Consider the following 15,581-nt stretch of genomic DNA (forward strand, 5'->3'; position numbering starts at 1 on the left):
TCCCCTCCCTCGCCCAACAATGAGCATTGCAACACATACATTTAGCAATTCGACCTACCAAGGTTATCTAATCAGCAACATGGTAGATGCAGAGATCTAGCCATTCTTTTTTTTCTCATCAAAGTTCATTAAGATGAATAAAAGCACCATAAATATTCCTCAAACCTTGGTAGCCAAGGCCATCACATGTTGGGAGAGTCACTAGTAGCTTCGTAGTTGCGGTGAGGGAAGAGGGAGCATACATGAGAGGGGAGAGAGAGAGAGCTGGGCTGAGGGAGAGGAGTGGGCGAGGGGGATGTGAGAGAGTGCGGTAGAGGAGCGAGGCGGAGGAGGGAGAGAGAGGCTCGAAGGGAAGGGAGTGGAGGGAGGGAGAGACAGAGAGGCGAGGGAGGGAGAAGCGAGGGAGAGACTAGGAGAGAACGAAGAGGCGCAGACGCACTAAGAGGTGAGGAGAGAACGCAGAGGTGACTAAGAGGCGTAGACGTAGTGAGGGAGAGGGAGGGAGCTTAGCTTAATTGAGAATAGGCAAAAAATAAAATGCATGATAAGGCAATAGCTTAGGTTCATTAAGACCGCGTAACATAGAAGACTAATTAATTAATGCGATTAGGCACGAAAGCGAATAGGGGGGCTATGAGAGAAAAAATTCAATTAGTTGTTGGGGATGGGGGTGAAGGGGCTAGGGAGAGGAATAAATGGGGGGAGAGAAAAATGCCTCATGTCCCTGGAGACGACCTTCCAGAACTCTATGAACTGCCATCGAAGTAGTATAAATAGAGCCTGTGCCCAGCTCCCTGCATTAGCCTCCTTGCTCCACCTCGAATGGAACCTATGCTTTGTATGGCTTCTTTGCATCGTATGCTGGCGGCAATCAGGTGGGACGGCTGGTGATTCCTTGGAGGGGAAATCATCCCCAAAGTACCCTCGCTCCATTGGTATCGTGCAATCGAGCAACATACTCTAATACACTGAAGTCTATTGCTGCAATTGGGCTTCCACTCGTAGACAACGGAGGAGCAAAGGGCCATGGCGGTGGAGACAAGTGAGGCGGTGAGGGAGGAGCATGTTGCAGCTTGGCTCTCGATCCATTTCTGAGATTTAGGGTGGAAGGATGCACGTCGATGATGAGGGACGGGAGGGTGTGAAGGAGTAGCACTATAGATTGTAGGGCTGGAGCTGGTTCGAAGAGATTGTGATGTGAGGCTCTAATGAATCAGAGGGGAGAGGTTGTAAGCGGGAGGGGCAGGTTGGAGGTTAATTCGATTAGCTAAATTTAGATTAATATACATCAGGGGTTTAGCTTAGGTTAATGTTTAAATGAAATCACGAGTGAATTTATTTTGTGAATGAACCATGCGAATTTGCTAACTTTTGTGAATCCAATCCAAATTCTGAATGCCAAGGCAATTGAAATGAAAAAATTACAAACCCAATTCAAAAAGGTTGATGCAAATCGGATGCTCGAGCACAAAGTGAGAGGATGTTTAGAATTAGTAGACCCATGTTTTGGCTTGCCATAGGTAGGTCTTAAGTGAAGGAGATTCAACAAAAGCGAAAATAGCCAATTTTTATTTTAAAAAATTCTCCATTTTTTAATGATCCACATGCTATTGTAGCACTCGCGCGCTCTCTCTCTCTCTCTCTCTCTCTCTCTTTCTTAGTCTCACTCGCGCGCTCTCTCTCTCTCTCTCTCTCTCTCTCTCTTTCTTAGTCTCCCTCATCGCTATCAATTCATCATCTCCGCCCTCTTTGGCTAGTTGGATCTCGGGGGAGGCAGTATGAATGATTTGTGATCATTCACCTTGTTTAGTGTTGTAGGGATGAAGTGGTATGGAGGTGTTTGAACTGGTTTTCAAGGGGATGAAAGAAAGAGGAGAGGGGGGGGGGGGGGGCGGGTGTTTTTCGCGGGCAAAGTTCGCATTTGTTTGAAAATTTATAAAAAAACAAGGCTTTCTCTTAATCTTCTTCATCTTCTTCATCTTTGCTATCTTGTTCATCTGTTGAAGCTCTTGAAGCTCTTCTGTTGAAGCTTCCATGGCTTCCTCTCCTCCTCCTCCCCTCACCCCCTCCTCCATCTCATCCATGCTCTCTTGCCCCTCCCCCTCCCCTCCCACCGATTACGTCCTCCAGGTCTCCCTCTCTTCCTTCTCTCCCCCTCCTCCTCTTTTTCCTCCTTCCGCCTTGCTCTTTTTTGACGCTTTTTCCTTCCCGCAGGTCGTCGACCTCAAGCCTATCGGAAATAGCGATGTTCGCTTCACGTATGCCCTCTTCCTTCCCCCCTCTCCTTCCCCCTCCCCCATTTACAAACTTGCCCTTCTCAACTCATCGTTTTCCTTCGTCGCATTCCTCCCAGGTTCTTCGCCAGCGATGGAAGCAAGAAGATCAAGACTATGCTCCCGACGGAGAGGGCGAGCGAAGTCACGTCCGGCAAGCTGCAGAATCTGGGGCTTATTCGCATCACCGACTACACGTGCAACGAAGTGCAGGGCCAGAAGTACGCGTCTTCATCTGGCTGGTCCTGTTCGGGTGACAAACTGTTTCTCTGTTGAACATACGCATCCTCCTAACCATTTGGATGCCTTTCTTTCTGGCAGGGTTCTCGTAGGCATCAACTTTGAAGTGGTCGCTCCTGCCCTGGATCACGAAGTTGGGGCTTCAAGGATGGATGAAAAGAAGCCTCCAATCACACTGCAGCCCAAAACCGGAAAGAAATCATGTCCGCTGCACAGATTGTCCAGGAGCAGCGCGGGAAGTAAGTGATGCTTGCAACTCAACTGTTCTCAAAGAAATCCCCCTAATATAAGCCTCACTTTGTGCTTACTGGTCGGTTGTCTTCAGTGCCGCTCCTGCTGCAAGAATGGGCATCTCCCGAAGGGTGTATCCCTTGGTATCGTTGAATCCATACCAAGGCAATTGGACGATCAAGGTCAGGGTTACCGGGAAAGGACCTCTGCGCACTTTCAGAAATGCGAGGGGAGAGGGCAACGTTTTCAACGTCGAGCTTACTGACGAAGATGTAGAGTCTGGGAGCCCTTTCATTGTTGTCTTTGCGCCAATCCTTCCCTGCGACGCGATTCAATGTCTCATACAGTTGTCTGCGTCCGCAGGGAACTCAAATCCAAGCCACAATGTTCAAAGAGGCCGCTGAAAAGTTTTACGCGAAGCTGGAGCTAGGCAAGGTGTACTTCATCTCCAAGGGAAGTCTTCGGGTAGCAAACAAGCAGTTCTCCACAGTGAAAAACGACTACGAGATGACGCTCAATGCGAATGCAGAAGTTGAGGAAGCTGTGGAAGACAGCTCTAAAATTCCCGAGCTTTCATATCGGGCGGTTAGGATCGATGAGTTGGGGCCATACGTGAATGCGCGCGAGCTTGTTGGTAAGCCTTAGAAAGCATCCTGTGTATGCTCTTGGTAGGAGATGTGATTTTTGCCTCACCAAGTCTTCCACTACTGCAGACGTTTTTGGAGTGGTGCAGAGCGTTTCGGGAATTGTCAGCATTCGCCGAAAGAGCAACAACGAAGAAATTCCTAAGCGTGATGTTACCATTGCGGACGAGAGGTAGGATGCGAAACATGGTGCTTTACCTTCTTGGATTTCTTCGGTTTTCACATCTGAATCTTGCCTTCTTTTGTCGTGGCAGCAAGAAAACCGTCGTGGTAAGCGTGTGGAATGATTTGGCTACAAAAGATGGGGAAAAGCTGCTGGACATGGTGAGTGAATCCCCGGTGGTTCTGTTCAAAGGGACGAAAGTCTCAGATTTCCAAGGTGAGCGGAGGTTTTTGATGACATTGTTCTGCTTGCTAGCTAGTTGATACCACAGCTGTAGCTCTGAATTTTTCTCTGAAATCAGGCGTCTCGTTGTCTACGACGCAAAACAGCGTCATGCTCGTGAATCCTGCTGTTCCCGAGGCTGAGAAGCTTAGAAAATGGTTAGCGCTCTTTCCATATTTGCAAGCTTTATGTAGCCATCAGCCATGCGAAGTCTCGCATTTTGTGGTTTCGTTGATGGGCTGCGCTCTGATTAACAGGTTTCATGGAGAGGGGAAGGAAGCCCAGTTGGTTTCGGCGGGAGCCAGCCTCCCTGGAGGAGCTGCAAGGAATGGCTCGAGGTCTGTCTACTCTGAACGCGAGTTCATTTCACAGATCACGCAGCCTTCCGTAGGGGAAGACAAGGTCGGCTATCATCCTCCCTTTCCCTGTGATTGAAAAGAGACATCTTTGAATCCAAGATCGATACGGAATTCTGATATAGAACCTTGAATTTCTTCCTCAGCCTGCGTATTTTAACATGAGAGGTTACATTAGTTTCATCAAGCCGGAGCAATCGATGTGGTACCTCGCATGCAAGTCATGTAACAAGAAGGTTACAGAACAATATGGAGGCTCCAAATTTTGGTGTGAAGGATGTCAGAAATTTCGAGAGTTGCAGTAGGAGGTAAGGTTGCTCTGGTGATAGCTTTCCGACATCGCTTATCATTTCTATAAGTAGTTTCACTCATAACTCTGGAATTGGTCTGTCAGGTACATTATGACAGTGAAGATGTCAGATTTCTCCGGAGAGGCATGGATCTCTGCGTTCAACGAGCAGGCTGAACAAATTCTAGGCCATTCTGCTGACGATCTTTCGGAAATTAAGTCACAGGTCCTCTTCCTTCACTTTTTTGGAAGTTTTCTCAAATCAAGACAATCTGTTCTTTGGTCTTTTGCAAGGCAGACTGCTGTATTTAAGAGGCGAATCAAGGCAGAAGTTTTAGACTACTGTACGTTTACTACAGTAGACAAATCAACTCACTGTTGGCTGCTCTGAAGCATGTGTATTATGTGAGACAAATCATTCGTACAGGGTCTATTCTGTTTTGCCGGTTAAAATGTAGTGACAGATCAAGACATTTCTGTTTTTCAGAGTGCTCTCTTTAGGTTGCAGTTTGTCTCAAGTTCTGTTCTTCAGACTGACCTATGTAAGTTGAAAACATTTTGTTGGAGTGTTCCGAGACCCATCAACCTCACAGATTCAATACAAGACTGTTAAAAGCGAAGGATTTTGCATTAATGCAGGAACATGAGGCTGTTCTGGATTTAACATTTTGCATTGATTGAGGATTGCCTTGATGGGGTGCATGTTTCAAGATGGGATTAATAAGGATTATGCATTAATGGAAGATTGCCGTGATTGGCTTGCATGTGCAGGATGTTGACATGAAATTGTATCAAGCCGAGCTCAAGAAGGCAATGTGGGTTCCGTGTGTATTCCGGATTAGTGTAGTTCAATCAGAGTATATGAACGAGAAGAGACAACGAATCACAATTCGATCTATAGCAGCTGTGGATTGGGCAGGAGAAAGCAAATTCCTGCTTGAGCAGATTTCTAAACTGAAAGGCACAAGCTGAGTTGTTGAAGAAAAAGCTAATTCCCTGGTTCATCCTCCTTTTGAAAGAGCTTTTCATCATATGGCTTCTTATCTCTGCCCATCTTCCCTCCCAGTTTTCTATTACTTCCTCACAGCCTCCTTTGTACAGTCCAGCCTGTATCACAATTGCCCTCGTTGTATACTTACAATGTCTATTATACTTGCCGGCAGTCTTATGTAGATGCTGGATCATTTCGAGGTGAATCGAAATGACTGGTTCTATGAGAGGAAAATAAAGTCTTTTGGTTTCCTATACAACTCCGAAATGTTAAATTATGTTGCATTTGGATTCCCTTAGATACCCTTTGAATGGGTCTAAGAATTTTGGAATTCCAAAATCCATTGCTAATGGGTAGCTGAATTTTCCTACAAAAAGAAGAGGGCATATCTGGAGATTTTATTAAGTCATAGATTAGATGCGTTTTCAACTAGAATTGATTACATTGAAATCCTAGGTTAAGCACATTGAAATCCTAGGTCGCTAGAATTGATTACATTAAAATCCTAGGTCAAATTTGAATAATCATGCATTGTCCCTTAACAAAAAAAGTGCACACTTCATCCTCTTATGCTTGAGGAGGTGATGCTCTCCATTCTATTATTTTGCATGGAAGGTGTCCTCACTAATTTGCTTTCTCTCCCTTTCCCTTGACAATTATTAATGAAATTGATTATCTTCAAAAGAAAGGTAGGGCTATCTTTTTAATAGTAATTGTTAAATAAGTTAGGCTTTTCAAAGAACAAGACTTAAGATTTTCATCTTGATATATACTCTTATTGTAAATTTTAACAATCTAAGATGAGATGACTGAAAAGGTTTTCTTTAGTCTACAAGGAAGACAAGTAGAAATGGATAATTTGTTGCAATTTGCCCTTAAGTAGCTATCAAAATGTTTTGAAATATGATGGGGTTATGTCTAATGAATCAATCATTATAGCCTCTCACATTCTTTGGTAACTTTGTATTGAGCCAAAAAAAAGGCTTGGGAGAATTGCGATTTGATATAATGGTTGAGTGCATTGGAGGTTGTAAGGAGGGATTGCGTGTTGAGTGTTGTGCATGCATAGAGTATTGATTGGTGTCTTGTTGTGCCAAAAGATATCATGGTGAGGAATATTGTGCGAGTCTTTTAAGACTCTAATGATTTTAGAGAGGGGATTGTGTCGTGCATGTCGAGAAAGGTTTTTGAGGATGTTGACTTTACTTTGAAATTAAAAGCCTTTACATAGAAGTTCAAGGGGGTTTCTCTCCTTAAATTGATGAGGAGGCTATATCCATATTACATACAAAGATGGATATGAGGAACAAGAGGTAGATCACAACATTTGGCTTGATGCACTAAAGGAGTTGATTGTGTGATTTCTTTGGAGGCTTGTTTGAGGAGGTTTGTAGTTCTTTATACAATGTTATTTTTGGTTGAGTTGTGTGAGCCTTTGATGTATGAGTTATAATTTGACAAATATTTGTTTGGTTAAGAAAATGGAAATTTGATTTTTCCTTGGATTGGTTTATGATGATGCATGTGATGTGCAAGGTAGGACCTCTCTTGGGAATTAAGAGAGGTCTAAGGATACAAAGTCATAGCAGAAGGTTAAGAGGTTGAGCGATCAAGTCTAGGAGATATATGATGGGAGGCTCTTCCCATTGAGGGGTAAGGATATGCCTTCATAGGAGAAGGTAATGAGGTTGAGCAATTACATGACTCAAACAAGAATGGTGGCTACTTGTAGAGGTGGTTTGAAGAAGGTTGTTTTGTTGAATTAGTCCTATTCCATGTATAGCTTCACCCTTTTGTCTTTTCACTATGCAAAGAGGGGTTGTCAAGTCTTCCACACACACGTTGTTTCCCTTGCAACTCTAGATGGTTGCACATAATGCACTTAAGTCATTAAGGCTTCTTGACTCCCTTCTTTAATTCTTTATTTGTTTTATTTTTTCTAATAAACAACTTTCTAATCCTTCTCTTGTCCTTGTAGAATTATTCATTGGATGTCACACTCCAAATCCAAAACTCTCAATAGCTCACCCTTGATTACTGCTCCCACCTCTTAAATAATACGTTTAAGTCATCATGGCTTTTGGCCTTTTGACTCCTTTCATTTTTTTGAGCAATACTATTTTTTTACACTTACCTTGTTATATAAAACTCTTCTAACCTAGATTATTATCATAACTATCCACTTCCTTTACTTGCCTAATATTACTATAACCACAACTTACCCATTTATCTTTTAAAACCAATTTGCTTCCATACTGTTTACCTCTCTTCCATTCCTTTTCCATTACTTTAAATTGCACTTCTCAATACTTCTTATTCTCTTCGGGTAGATAGTAGGTCATCACACTAGGTGATGATCTACTGTCCCACCTAGTGTGTTGTATCCTACTGGGGCAAAGGTGGGTACACACACACACACACACACACACACACACACACACTTACTATCCCTTTTTCCTTTTGATCATACTAATGACTTTTCTTCCCTTTATAATCCTTTGAAAACCTGTTTAGACTATCTCCCCCCCCCCCCCTCTCTCTCTCTCTCTCTCTCTCTCTCTCTCTCTCATTGTTCGTTCACTCTTTCTCTCTACTTTAAAACTCAAGTTGCTTGGTTATTCAATAACTATATCTTCTAGCATCACTATTCCTCACCCATACTTCTTCCATAAATCCCTCCCCTTCCACACTCTTCTCATCTACTACCTCCCTTCTACAATGGTTCAGTATTCCTCTCCATATAACCTCTAAACCCACTTTTCTTCCCAGACATTCTTGTATTTACATTAAGCTTGATAAGTATATGGCCAAGTGTTAATTTATTGTGACTCCGATAACAAGGGAGGGGTGTTTATGACACCTGTCTTCCTAACTAAAGTTAAAACTAGTTCTTACTGTTTTGCTTGTTGGATGGTGGCAAGTTAGGCAAATTCCCCTCTTCAATAAACATGATGCTTACTAGGACTTATCCAAGCTCAACTTCTATACAGTTTCCACAAAGTCATTTCTACTAAATGACCCCTGTTGGTTTCCTTTATGACCAGGGATTTACCGACTTGTACAAACCTTTCCATTAATGCAATTAGTCCTATTCCATTGTCTAGCTTCACTCTTTTGTCTTTTCACTATGCAAAGGGGTGTTGTCAAGTCTTACACACACACACACACACACACACACACACACACACACACACACACACACACACACACACACACACACACACACACACACACACACACACACACACATGCATGTTTGTGCATGTACACACAAAATTTAGGGTAGATAGGGGTTGCTTTAGCCCCAATCTGCCTTGAAATTTTTTTTTGGGCAAGTTATCAGCATTGATATAACTGTCGACAACATCTTTATTTCTAAAAATCAATAAGAGAGCCGATATAAGCATCAATATATAAATATATCAATGTTTATATGGATGGCTATGCTTATATATATGGTTATTTCGATGCTTTTAGTTTTTTACAAATGATTTTTCTAGGTAGTTTGCATCAATAGTAACCATTGCTATTGGTGCAAGTGGTTGTAGTGAATGGAGATGACCCAAACTATTCAAAGGCCTTTCTTGAAGGAGTACATCATTGCACTCGCATGTTTCATAGTTCCATTTAGTACCATGCTAGCACCGATGGGATGCCACCATACAGAGCTTAGATTGTACCATTAAGTGGCCACCAATAATCAACCCATATTCTAAAGTGGAATGGGATATCCAAGGCACTTTACTATGGGCTCATTATAGCAACATGAACAATGCATGCAGGCAACATTGATCAAATCCTATGGCAGAGTGTTGTCTTTTGCAAAAGTTTGGAGTTGAATTCTTGAGGGTACCCTCAACATTGACCGCCATTTTCCTACATTGAGTTTCAATCCCAATGGACGAATCCACAAGAAAACTCTATCATAGAGTCAATTCCTTACAGGGATGAAGAACACACAAATCCTACATGCGATTCTTACATGTAGAGAGATAGCTGAGGCATTGCGATTCTCGAGAGTGTGAGAGAGATTGTGAGAGTGAGAGTTCTCTTGAGTGATCGTGAAATAGCCCTCCACCAATCAAAGGAGGGCAAATGAACATTGAAAAAATTAAAAAAAAGGGAAAAAAAGAAATACCTCCGAGTTTGCATTCAAAGAAAAAAATGAAATACCGTCAAGTTTGCATTCAATGAGGATACTTGAGCTACTTTATTATATCTGACATACGGCGTGGAATTCAAAGACAAAAAGAAATATCATCGAGTTTGCATTCAATGAGGATACTTGAGCTACTTTATTATATCTGACATACGGTGTGGAATTTGGTATTTTTGACATCACCGGTGCCTCTAGAGCGGGCCAAAATCCCTAGAAAGACTCTTAAAACGTTGAAAACGAGCACCCCAAGGCTCGAAAAAGGCAAAAAAGGCCCAAAAAACCACTTGTGCAATTGAATGCGATTTGACATGTTGGTAAGGGATTGTTGCTGTGGGGATTGTTTGAGACTGTAAAGTGACTTGTTTACCTTGCACAGTAAGGCTCATATCCTTTTTCCACAAACTCATTTGGTTACCCGCATATGTTCATACCTTTGCTTCATGGTGTAGACAAATATCTTCCTTGCATAGTTATTCATCAATAAATGTGACAAAAATATTTGCTACCACTTAGTGATGGCAAATTGGGCATTTACACTGCAATATCATATGCATAAACTCTAATGGCCTCTTAGCTTTGGTGGTCTGAACCTTGGGAAAAGATTCTCTATGTTATTTCCCATAAAGCAATCCTTCACACAAATCTCCCTCTTTGATTGATGGTAGTCTTTTGACATGTTCTTGCATTCAAGAAAATGCATGGATTTGAAGCTAAGATGCGCATACCTTTGGTGCCATAACTAAGTGTATATGTGCAATCATGCATACTGTTTGTGATCACAAACTTATAAACAATGCCATTTCTTCACCCATATCCAATAATTTGATTTTGAGTGAGCAACCTTGATTGAAGAGAACTCGAAACATTGTATGAACTAATAGTAGATTCATGGGAAATTCATGGCATGTCCCAACACATAAAGAACATCACAAATGGATTTGACATGACCATTTGGAAGCTGAACTGGTACATAACCATTTCCTTTGACTAGAAGTGAATGATTTTCTCCAAGATGAACATATAGGGCTCCTTGACTAGATCAAGTGTCTTCAACCAATCACGCCTGCAAAACATGTATCATGATGCACCCGAGTCCACTATCCACACATTTTGGTTAGTTTTCTTTCATACACTCAAAGATGTGCATAATTTGGTGTCCATAAGATGTCTAAGGTCTATACATGAACTGTCAGCGACAATTGATGTCATTGTCATTGCATAATAGATTTGGCATGAGGCATCACCCCTTTCTAAACCATCAACAGTATAGTCTACTTTTGTTGCACGTGCCCGTCATTATTTCTTTCCATTATTACCATGGCTAGCCTTTGACTTGCTACAACATCATCTAGCAATATGGGCCTAACTTGCCACATTAAATTTTTCTCTTTACAAAGGATTTTAGTTAGCAAAAGACTATAGGATCTATTGCCTTTGATTATTCTTATTCTATTTAATCTTGGATCTAGAACTATTGTGCATTCTTTTGAGGCATCTTGCCTTTGCACTGCATTTTGTGCATACTTTCTTCTAGTGTGCCTTGAACATGGTTACCCTTAAACCTTTTCTTTGATCCTCCTCTTGTATCAATATGATTATTAGTTCATCAAACTTAATAGCTCTAGCACTGGCAATCACTATCACCCTAAGGCTCTCATAGGATGGGGGTAGAAAGACTCTGGACTATCCAGTCAACAAACTCTGCATCTTCCATATCAAAGACATTCTCATTCAATCTATTCTCGAATATTTTCATCTTGTTTAAATAATTTAACAATGCATCATCATCTCCCATGTAGAAATCATGTCTTCAAATTAAGATGTGTGACCAATGTCTTGCCCTTATAAATGGACGCCAGCATAGTCCATACCTGAGATGGTTCTATATGTCACTTGGGCATACAAGATATTTTAAACTTGCTATAAAAATGTCAATTTCTTTGGCATTCATCTCACCATAGGCATCCTTCATTGCTTGTGTGGCATTTTGTGCTTTGAGACAATGTTGCTTTTGTGAGTTGTCAGAATCAGTTCACAATTGGAAAAAATATTTTCTCTTAGAGCAAACTAGGGGATGATATCGGATTGGGCCGAGAATTTTCCTATTATTTGGGTGGGGAGAGGTAGTATAGTAAGATACCTAGGTACCCCTTTGGGGTTCGGCACTACAATTAAGGGCAGGTTTGAGTGGCTCTGTGATAAGATCAAGGAGAGATTCCATGGATGGAAGGGCATGCTTTGTTTGAAATGCTTAAGGGACTATTATTCAGCATGTTCTCTTGGCTATGGCAATTTACCTAGCCTTAGTGTGGAATTTTAAGAGGTTCCATTGAAATGAGGTTGAAAGAAAGCTAACGAGTTTTAATGGGTCAAAGTGGTAAAATGTAGCTACACTACATCATGTGGGAAGCTTTGCAGGCCCCTAAACATAAGGGGAGTGAGTAGGGTTGTCTAATATCATTTCAAGGAGTTTGGCTCTACTTAGTGAATGGTTGCTAAAAATGTTTGAATGCTCTACTACATGGGTGGGATTCACTAGGTGATTCATGGAAAAAGGAAAAGCCCCAAAGTTAGGACTTGCAAGCACCAAAGTTGGTACAATAGAATTTGCCCTTCTTTCCCCCATAAAATCACAGGTTTAGAGAGCATTGCAAGCTTGCTCATGACCTAGAAAGTTGTGTGTGACTTGTTAATATGGAAGTGTATAGGTAGCCTTAGGGGAGATGCTAGTCTATTAGAGAACATATGGTGGCATAGGGCAATGCTGAATTCTGATAGGCCTTTAGCTTTAATTGAACGAAGAAAAACCAAGGCCTAACAGAGGAAAGAGGGTAAGGATATGGATTCCTTGGGAGTTTGCAGTGATTGTAAAGGTCTTGAGAGGCATCTCCCAATATTCGCTTTGCTTGAGTTTGCAGTGATTGCTAAGGTTTTGAGAGGCATCCCCCAATGTTGGCCTGCTTATTATGTGATCTCTGCTAGTTGGAGAGAGGAAAACAATAATTGATAGGAGGCAAGTTGCCCTTGAGGAAGGTGACTGCTAGAGTGATTTATAGGCAGCTATTAGTTTGATAAGTTGATGATGACTAGCCTGAACTAAGTGAAACTTGCAATAGGGACCAACTTGGTGGAAGAATAGTTTCATCAACATATGATATGATAGCATCCAAAACTGAAAAGAAATCATAGTATGTGCGTATGTGAGCACAGTGACTACGTAGCGGACGCATGTACAATGAGTATAACTTATGATCTCGTATATAATGTGGATTTCCCTCTCTTAAGTTGTGGGTCATCCTTTGCCTTTGGGAATGAAACCCAAAAGATAGGCCAAAGGGAAGAGAAAGGAAATATGCAGAAAATCAAGGCACAGTGTGAATAGTACTTCTAGACTTGGGGTAACCCACATTAGGGCTCAGTATATAATATATCACGTTCATCATTTTGATATCGACAGCAACATACATTTTCTATAACCAATAGGCTAGTGTCTTCTCTCATTGTCATCATGGTGTGTGTTGAGTACCTAAACTATGTGTTCACTTTAACAAGGTATTAGAGCTATATGGTCCAACCTGGTAGGTGAATCACTAAGCATAGGCATTGTGTCAGCCCCCCAAGGTGTGAGCGTAGATCTAGTTTTTCGTGTATCAGCATTTGAATTCATTGATTGTATGTCAGTTGCCTCCCTTTTTTGGCTCTGTTAGTTTTCCTATGTGGACATCTCAATGTTCTTTGATTGTCTATTCTGAGTGACCGCATCATATTTTGAAATCATTGTGGAGAGGTGAACTCTGTGTCCCGAAAATGTGTTTCCCTTACCCCACGGTCTTATTTTTTGAAATTTTCTTACAAGAGAGTTTTCTTTAGGAGTGCATGCAAGGGTTGCTGAGGGAAGCTTGCTACAGTTGAGAGTGTGTCCCTCAAGTGAAAATTTTGTATCTTTTTAAGTTGTTCAGGGTGTGTCCCATTGGAAGTTTTTGAGTACCTTGAAGGAGATTTAAAGAAAAAGCTTGAATAGAAAACTTCAAAAGGCTGCAACAACTAAGAAGCAACTTGAAGGAAGAAAGAAAGCTTGGAAAAAGAGAAGCTTAGACCTCAAGCAAAGAGGGCCCGCAGACAACCATCTCATAGTCGAGCAAACAACCAACAACCTAGAAGTCATTAACTGATGGCTAAGCATAAGTTTGAAGAAATAAGCTTCCAAGAGGGAGAAGGCTTGCTATAGAGATAAGAAGACAAAGCTGTGCAACAAACCAAAAGAAACTTAGCTTGAAAGCTCTAATAGGGTGTGGTGGCACAAATAGTGAAGGTTGTGAAGGTTTGGGGGAGGTGATGATTGCAAAAAGAACCTCTATGTGAGCAGTGGTTGAACAATATGAGCAGAACGCAAATGGCTAGGCAAAGAGCTCTATAGAAGATGCACGAGAAGTTCCATGAAAGATGGAGTAGCCAAGAGCTTTAATAGATCACCGAGTAGTTAAGAGCTTAAAGCAAGTAGGAATAGCCATGTAAATGAGCAAAAGGAGTCGTAGAGTTCCTTAGGTGGTGAATGAATAGCAAAAAAGCAAGGAGTGGAGCTGCATGTACAACCAAAAGCTCAAATGGACAAGCCAAGGAGAGTAGCCTAGAGGAGCACAAACAACAATCCGTGAACAAGAGCTAGAAAACTCAAATGGTGGTGGTTATGATGATAGCTTGAGCTACAAAGATTTGTGAATAGGGAGAAGAGGGGGAGTGAATAGAGGGGGAAGAAGCGACGGCAGCATTGCATGCAATTTTTTCTTTTAAAAAAATGGCATGGCTACTATGCCATGAAGAGTTGGGAGCAAAGCTACTTCCCGTAACACCAAGCCCTTTATTCATACCCTTCTTAATAATTGCTATCAATGGGACAATGCTCAACGTAAATATGAGGGGAGCTAATGGGCATCCTTGTCAGATTGGTCTTCAGGGATCAAACTTGCCAAAGGCAGCATTACCCATCTCGAACAAATCAACTTTTACCACATTCTGAAAGGCTAGAAAGAACTCCAATGTCAAGCCATTTTGTCCTTCAAGAAACTCTAGCAATCAATATGCTCCTTGTTCCCATTAGCATACAAATATAACACATGAACACATACCTAGACATGAAAATATGAATAGCTACTAAGTGGCTCTCAATGTCTCTAAATAGTTCTTCACCATTCAGAGGACTCAACGAGCACCGTACATCCTTTTCCTTTAAACAGACAATTCAGTAGAACTATTCTAGGCATTTGAAATCTCATTAATCATCCTTACCCCAACATCCTCTTAGGTTCCAAGAAAAAAGCACCATGGAGTAAAGGCTTTGTAAGTTATCAATATCCACACACACACACACACACACACACACATATACATATATATATGTATATAAAAGAAAGAGTGCCGAATATATTAACAGTGGGGGGGGGGGCCGGGGGTCCCAAAAAAAAACCCCTACAAACAATGGCCAACTGTGGGGGCAAATCCCTAGAAAGAACTCAGTTCAAGACTGACTCAAGCACTGGGCTAGATCACCCAGGCATTGGCTTTCCGGAGACTTGGTCCGACCTAGAATCTCAGCGAGGTCAAACAAGGATGACTTAACAAAGCCCAGGATCACCCGTCCCTAGACCCTGGGGCAAGGTCTTTCCTAAACACAGCTGGGTTCCTCGCTGACCAAATCGACCAGCAAACCGCTCCTCGAATAAAAGGCCAGCAAGCCTGTAGCGTGGAGGGTAGTCCAGTAGAGTCCCCCAGCAGACCCAACTTCCAGTTATTGACCAGACAGAATTTAGTAACACGCTCTGGCGACCGAGCATTGCCATATTAGGTGCTGTACCACACAAAGCACACAGGGGGGAGACATGGGAAATTTTTGCTAGCTTGCTTCTGACCGGCAGCCATTAGTTTAAGATCTTCCAAAGGATGAAGCTGAACTTGCCCAAATACGGAGGCCCCACTTTTTATTTAGACTCCAGAATGGTAAGTGGCTTTCCAGCAA

General features: G+C 41.9%; 1 protein-coding gene across 1 annotated transcript; it reads left to right on the plus strand.

The window, feature by feature from the left end:
- Positions 1–1,977: 1,977 nt before the first annotated feature.
- Positions 1,978–5,676, plus strand: LOC147894543 (replication protein A 70 kDa DNA-binding subunit B-like). The gene is given in 15 exon segments (XM_087384960.1): positions 1,978–2,130; positions 2,215–2,258; positions 2,354–2,494; positions 2,595–2,710; positions 2,713–2,752; positions 2,839–3,016; positions 3,108–3,378; positions 3,458–3,560; positions 3,643–3,767; positions 3,853–3,931; positions 4,031–4,175; positions 4,276–4,415; positions 4,417–4,437; positions 4,524–4,644; positions 5,190–5,676. Coding segments are annotated over 15 exon segments (1,821 nt in total). The 5' UTR covers positions 1,978–2,034; the 3' UTR covers positions 5,391–5,676.
- The last annotated feature ends 9,905 nt before the right edge of the window (positions 5,677–15,581 follow it).

Source organism: Dipteris shenzhenensis, chromosome 14, assembly GCF_047967505.1.
Source record: "Dipteris shenzhenensis isolate YYH24624 ecotype China chromosome 14, Dip_SZ_1.0, whole genome shotgun sequence".
NCBI classification, from domain to species: Eukaryota; Viridiplantae; Streptophyta; class Polypodiopsida; order Gleicheniales; family Dipteridaceae; genus Dipteris; species Dipteris shenzhenensis.